The sequence below is a fragment of the Portunus trituberculatus genome, chromosome 10 (genome assembly GCF_017591435.1).
Source record: "Portunus trituberculatus isolate SZX2019 chromosome 10, ASM1759143v1, whole genome shotgun sequence".
Lineage (NCBI taxonomy): Eukaryota > Metazoa > Arthropoda > Malacostraca > Decapoda > Portunidae > Portunus > Portunus trituberculatus.
Window position 1 is genome coordinate 1,524,083 of NC_059264.1, and position 7,500 is coordinate 1,531,582.

At 39.4% G+C, this 7,500-nt stretch overlaps 1 protein-coding gene across 1 annotated transcript in view; it reads left to right on the plus strand.

The window, feature by feature from the left end:
* The window catches only part of LOC123501983 (centromere protein V-like), an 8,728-nt gene extending 1,483 nt beyond the window's left edge, over positions 1-7,245 (plus strand). Inside the window, exons 2-4 of the mRNA XM_045251118.1 lie at positions 1,308-1,417; positions 5,658-5,842; positions 7,086-7,245. Coding sequence (XP_045107053.1) covers positions 1,308-1,417; positions 5,658-5,842; positions 7,086-7,189 — 399 coding nt within the window. The 3' untranslated portion in view covers positions 7,190-7,245. The remainder of the gene's footprint in view (positions 1-1,307; positions 1,418-5,657; positions 5,843-7,085) is intronic.
* The last annotated feature ends 255 nt before the right edge of the window (positions 7,246-7,500 follow it).

Sequence of the window (7,500 nt, forward strand, 5' to 3'; positions counted from 1 at the left end):
GCGAGTTACCTCAAGGTGAAGTGTTGTTGTCGTAGTAGTAGTAGTAGTAGTAGTAGTAGTAGTAGTAGTAGTAGTAGTAGTAGTAGTAGTAGTAGAACAGCAACAACAACAACAACAACAACAACAACACTACAACTATTTCCCCCTCATTTAAGAACCTCCCTTCCCTCATTTTCTTTCCCCTTCCTCAATTTTCCTCCCCCTCTTCAATCTTCCACCCTTCTCTTCCCTTTCCCCTTCTTTTTTTCCCCCTTCCTGTAATATTCCTGTATTTTTCTTCCCTTCCTCAGCCTTTCTGTTCAATTACTCCTTACCAAACCACGAAGAGGAAAAATTATAATATCTATCTAACTGTACGTCTATCTATCTACGTGTTCTATCTATCTATCTATCTATCTGTTTTTTGTCTGTTTATCTTTGTATCTCTCTATCTATATATTTATCTATCTATTTATCTCTCTGTCTATCTATCCATCCTTTTATCTATCTGTTTGTCTTTTATCTATCTATCTATTTATCTTCCTGTCTTTCTATTAAACTATCAAAGAAAAAATATCACCATCTTTTCTCACTCCTCCTCCTCCTCCTCCTCCTCCTCCTCCTCCTTCTCGTGACTTACTTTCCTCCTACTCCTACTCTTCCTCTTCTCCCTTCCTCCCCCTTACTCCACCTACTTGTCTATCAATACTAACCAAATAAACAAACAAATGAAATACGCCTTTATCTTTTTTCTCCTCTTACGCCTCCTCTTCCTCGTGACTCATTCATTCCCCTCCTCTTCTTCTTCTTCTTCCTCCTCCTCCTCCTCCTCCATGACTAAAATTAACTAGACAAACATAACAAAAAATACACCCTTATCTTTTTTTTTCTCCTCACACTCCTCCTCTTCCGTGACTCATTCCCTCCTCCTCCTCCTCATCCTCCCCGTCCTCTCCTTCCTCCTCCTCTTCTTCTTCGTCCTCTCCTCCCCAGTGAGTCACCCTCTCTCACACTTGAAAGGCTGTTAAAACCGTGAGTCTCAGAGCGGCTCCTGGTAACACTGACTGAAGCTTCGTCAAAATACACTAGGGAAAATTGCTGAAAAATATTGATGTAGGAAATGATCTTGTGCCATTCAGGGAGGAAGGAAAGTTTTGGGGTGTTTCCTTTTTTTTTTTTTTCTTTACTGTCGTGTGTGTGTGTGTGTGTGTTTCTTTCCTTCCTTCCTCTCCAAGTGCCTCATCCTCTTCTCTCTCTCTCTCTCTCTCTCTCTCTCTCTCTCTCTCGCTCGCCTTCCCTCTCAATCTCTCTCTCTCTCTCTCCTCCAGGTGCACGCCAGCAAACCCGGGGGCCTGGTGCGTCACACGGGGGGATGTCACTGTGGATTGGTGCGTTTCCAAGTCATGGCTCCACCGGTACTCAGTGTGGTGGACTGCAAGTACGTAGTGTGTGTGTGTGTGTGTGTGTGTGTGTGTGTGTGTGTGTGTGTGTGTGTGTGTGTGTGTGTGTGTGTGTGTGTGTGTGTTTTATTTATTTATTTATTTACTTATTCATTTATTTATTCATGTATTTTCATTCTTCTATTCATTTTTGTGTTGCGTCTCACCTGTGTGCGTCTGTTTGTTTGTCTTATAGTTTAATCTTTTTTTCTATCCATTTGTTTATTTATCTATTTTTTTTTATTTATTACATCTATTTTATTGTTTATTCATTATTTAGTCCGTGTTTCTTATTCTCTCTTATTTCAACTTTCATTCTTTTTTTTATTTTTCCTGCATTATTTTTTTTCTTCCTCGTCCTTGTTCTCTTTTTAATCTATTCTCAATTTCTCCTTTTTTTTTTTACATTTCTCTTTCCCTCTCCGCTTTTTCATAACATTTTTTTCTTCTTCGTTTTATCTCCATTTCTTGTATTCTCCCTTTTTCTTCCTCTGACCTTGTTTCTTATATGCATTTCTTTTTTCCCTCACTCCTTACTTGCATCTGAATATCACTATCTGCATTTCGCCATTATCAATACAGCCAGTTTGTTTTATAATACTCAACACAGCCTCGTACCGTCATTATTACTACTTATCCTCGTATCGCTATCAATATCCTAACTTTATGCCTTCATTACGTGGGTAGATAGGTGAACAGAAAGTGCCTATATACAACATTTAGAAAGGTGAGCAGCCTGGGAATATTAGAAAGAAGTATGAATTAGAAAGATGAATGCCCTAGATAGCGATGAAGTCACAAGCCTGTTTCTATCATTAATACCACACAATCAAAATGTATCCCCTTTAGCCCAGAAATTCCCGTGAAAAGCCCACATGGTATAAAAAAAAAAAAAACACTCGGTCTCTATTTACGTAAAGGTGAAGAGGTGACGCTAGATAACTACAAAAAAAATTAAAATGTACAGGAGTTTTGAAAGATGAATGCCCTGGGAAGCAATGACGTTACCAGTTACCAGCTTGTTTCTGTCATTAAGCCCTTCAGTACCAGGACGCGTTTTCAAATTCCTTCTGGTCATTATTTGGTGATTTTATACAGCTTCAGAAACTTATGTGGGGATTAGAATAGTGAAGACCGTGGCTATTAATCTTCTGGCCTACACACACCGTTCATAATGCAAATAAAATCGTCTAATCACACCCAAAACTCAAGGTAGAAATAATACACGTAAAGATGAGGATAATTAGAAAAAAAGACACGAATTTAGAAAGATGAAGACCCTAAAGAAGTGACGTCACGAGGCTGTTTCTATCATTAATACCAAACAACACATTCTTTGTCTCTGTTTACGTAAAAGTGAAGATAATTAGAAAAAAAAAGTGCAAGAATTTTAAAAAGATGAATGCCCTAGGAAATGACGTCACAAGCCTGTCTCTAATCACCACCACACAACACACGTTTGTTCTCCATTTACGTAAAGCTGAAAAAAAAAAAAATACATGAATTTGAAAAGGTGAATACCCTAAGAAGCGATGACGTCACAAGCCTGTCTCTATTATTAGCACCACAACACCACACACCTTGAGTCTGCGCTAACTTGCTAAGGTGGAGGTGAAGAGGTGAAGGTGACTCCGCATCAACCCACGTACGCCACAGTCTCACTTCAACCAGGCTTCAGAAACGCTCTGCTCTCTAGTGTGGTTCTCAAGAATACCTCTCTTGTTAACTATCTATAAATTTTCTTAACCCCTTGAGTACCATGACGCATTTCCATATTCACTCTGCTTACTATTTGGTGATTTCATACAGCTTCAGAAACTCATGTGGGGGATTAGGAATAGTGAAGACTCTGGCCATTAATACTGTGACCTCAACAGACCCTTCCCAATGTCAATAAAATGGCCTAATCGTACACAGATCTCAAGGTAAAAATGTGTCACAGTTTTGAAGTTAATATACTACCAAGAAAACAGAAATACGTACTTTAACTCTGTAACCACTACTGTTTTCTAAGCCCACTGAGATTGATTAGGTTCTCAAGAGTGGTTCTATTGTTAATTACGTAAATATCTTGTTAACATGCCACTAGAAAAGATAGCAATGTTAAACTTCAACTAAGGCAGAAAATGAAGCCACGTCTGTTTTTCAAAGCCCACTGAAATGACTAGCTGGGTTGTCAAGAGTGGTTTTGCTGTTAACTCTGTACAGATCTTGTTAAAATACCACAAAAATAATATAAATATGTCTGTAGTTTCAACTGGAGTCTTTTGAAAGTAGAGGAGGCAGAAACGCTTTGCTCTCTCACCAAAACTGTTTTCAAAGGCTACAGAAATGAATAAGCTGGGTTCTCAAGAGTAATTTTGTTATTTACGTAGAAATCTTGTTAATATGCCACTAGAACAATAGAAATACGTCCGTAGCTTACACTCTTTTACCGCGACTGTTTTCAAAGGCCACTGAGATGACTAAATAGGTTCTCAAGTGTGTTTTTATTGACATTTATATAGAAATCTTGTTAGTATGCCATCAAAACAACAGAAATAGATGAGTAATTTCAACTGTAGAGGCGCAGAAGTGTTTAAGAATATGACTAAGAAAGTTTACTGTGTTGAATTTTAGTAACTATAATTTGAATATTGCATTGTGTAGGAGTCAAGTGTTATTCCCGCTTTGTTTATTGCTTGTTAGGTTTGACGAGGGTGACTGAATCATATTTGTTTAGTTAAGAACGTACTATCTTTATTAATACACCCCCCTCTCTCTCTCTCTCTCTCTCTCTCTCTCTCTCTCTCTCTCTCTCTCAAGCGTGATAAGCCTATAGAAATCAACCACCTCCCAAAATAACACACACACACACACACACACACACACACACACACACACACACACACACACAATGACGTCACACTAACACTCCTACACACATGAAACGAAAAAATATTAGCTATATATGGCTAGAGAGAGAGAGAGAGAGAGAGAGAGAGAGAGAGAGAGAGAGAGAGGGAATCCTGCTCATGCCATACTCCTTCCCTCCCATTTCCTCCTCCCCCTCCTCTCTCTCTCCCACACTCCCTCCTTCCTCTTCTCTTCTCCCTTCCCTCCCCAAGTCAAGCAGGGAAATCCACAGACAGGTTATCTCTCTCTCTCTCTCTCTCTCTCTCTCTCTCTCTCTCTCTCTCTCTCTCTCTCTCTCTCTCTCTTTTAAGGTTATTTTTTCACTTTTTCTTTTCTTTTTTTCTTTTCCTTTTTTCTTTTCTTTATTTTTCATGTCCTTCGTTCGTATTGCGTTGTTTTGTTTTTGTTTTTGTTGTTTTTTTGTCTTTTTAATTTATTTTTGTTTGGCATTTAAAGCTGTTCACGTTTTCTTTCTCATATTCTTTTTTTTTCTTTTCTTTTTTTCTTTTCCTTGTGTGTTTCTCTCGATTTTTTTCCTATCTCAATTTATGTTTGTTTTATTTTCTTTCTTTTCCTATTTTTTTTCTTGATTTTCTCTTTTCCTTGTTTTATTTTCATTTTGTCTCCATTTTCTTTATTTATTTTCCTTTATTTTTTTTCATTTCTCTTTCTTAATTATTTGTTTTTGTATTTCCATTTGCATTTCTCGTTATTTCCTCTTTTTTCTCCTATTTCTATCTCATTCTTGTCCTCTTCCTCCTCCTCCTCCTCCTCCTCCCTTCCTTTGTCACGTCCTTCCTCTTCGTCTCCCCTCATAACCCTTCCTTGAACTCTGTGTCTTCTTTTGTATCCTCCTCCTCCTCCTCCTCTTCCTCTTTTTCTTCCTCCTCCTCCTCATTGTCTTCTATTATCCTCCTTATTCTTTCCACCGTTAAAAAAAATGTGGAGATCCTATTTTGAAACTTCCTTTTCTCCTCCTCTTCCTCCTCCTCGTCCTCCTCCTCTTCCTCCTCCTTTTTTTTCTAAACACCTGTATCTTTCTCTTCTTCCTCCTCTTCCTCCTTTTTTTTTTTACACACCTGTATCTTTCTCCTCCTCCTCCTCCTCTTCTACTACTACTACTACTACTACTACTACTACTACTACTACTACTACTACTACTACTACCACTGCACCTGCTTTCTATCTGATACCCAAAACTCCCTTCCCACACCTATCCAGACACACACCTGTACACTCACACCTTCCCTAGCACACCCCTCTGCCTCCCACACCTGTCTAACCTAACCTAACCTAACCTAACCTAATCTAACCTGACACCTTCTGCCCCGTCTCGCCTCACAGCTGCAGCATTTGCGTCAAGAAGCAGAACAAACACTTCCTTGTGCCGCTGAGTCAGTTTAAGCTGGTGAGTGGCCACGACGCCCTCACCACCTACAGCTTCAACACTCACAAGGCTAAGCACACCTTCTGTTCCACCTGCGGCGTGCAACCCTTCCATATCCCCAGCGAGAACCCTAATGCTTTTGGTGAGTACTGGGTAGATGGATGGATGAGAAAGTGGATGTATGTATATTTAGATGCGTGTATTAGGTGTTTGATAGGTAAATTTGTAGATCAGAACTGTTGTGGATGGGTGGAAGGGTGGAAGAGTGGATGAGGAAGTGGATGGATGTATATTTAGATGTGTGTGTTAGATGAGTGACTGGTAAATATGTTGGTAAATAAGTACTGTTGTGTATGTGTGGATAGATGGATAGATAGCGTGGTGTGTGGATGAAGTGGATGTACATATACTTAGATGTCTGTTTTGGGTGAGTGACTGGTAAATATGTAGGTGGATTAGTACTGCTGTGGATGTGTGGATAGGTAAACAGGCTGGTGTGTGGATGAGGTGCATGTATAGGTAAATTTGTAGGTAAGTAGATAGACAGAAAGATTGACAGATTGATTAATAGACAGATAGAAACAAAACTTTATCCTTTTATCTGTCTGTCTGTTTGTATGCCTGTCTGTCTGTCTGTATGTATGTCTGTTATTGGCTAGTTAAGTTAAGTTAGCAGTTTACCAAGTCAGTGCGTGAATAATGAACAGCAAATAAAACAATGAATAAATAAAATAGATAAAGTAATAATGAATAAATATAATAAATAAAGATAGATTGAATAAAGTAAATATTAACTAACACATAAATAGCAAACAAACTAAACACACACACACACACACACACACACACACCATCACTGCCCCCCACCTCTCCAACTACACATCAATTTCTATTTCCTCTGAGTGAATTGGTAAAGCTGTTCCACTCACCCACCTATTTATCCCCTTTCAGTACTAGGACGCATTGTTACCTTGAGTTTTGGGTGTGATTAAACGATTTTTACTGACATGAGGAAGGGTCTATGAAGGTCAGATTAATGGCCAGAGTCTTCACTATTCTAATCCCCCACATAAGTTTCTGAAGCTGTATAAAATCACCAAATAGTCACTAAAAGGAATGTAAAAAAGCGACCAGGTACTAAAATTGGGTTAAACATCAATTCCTTCTCATTTTCTTGCATTTTTATTCACTAACTCTACCAATCTTCAGAATAGTAATTGTAAGTCTAATCTTCACTGGAATCTCTATTAGTTTCTGCCATTTTTCATCCGTCATTATGCAAATTAAAAAGACAAATTATACTGACATCTATCTAGCTAAATTGCTCTCCATTTTTCAAGCTGATCTTCTATCCCGTGACCCGAGTCCTTGTGTCCCCCCTACAGGCATCACTCCCCACTGTCTGGACGAGGGCACCGTGAAGAAGGTACAGTACACCAAACAGGACGGCAAGAAGAGTGAAAAAAACAAAGAAAAGGAGAAGAAATAAACCTTACAGACATCCTGACTTCTACTACTACTGCTACTACTGCTACTGTTACTGGGTGGGCGGGTGGGTGGGTGGGTGGATGGGTGGGTGAGTGAGTGAGTGAGTGAGTGAGTGAGTGAGTGAGTGAGTGAGTAACTGACTGACTGAGGAGGAGGAGGAGGAGGAGGAGGAGGAGGAGGAGGAGGAGGAGGAGGAGGAGGAGGAGGAGGAGGAGGAGGAGGAGGAGGAGGAGGAGGAGGAGGAGGAGGAGAAGAAGAAGAAGAAGAAGAAGAAGAAGAAGAAGGAGAAGCAGAGAAGAAGAAGAAGAAGAA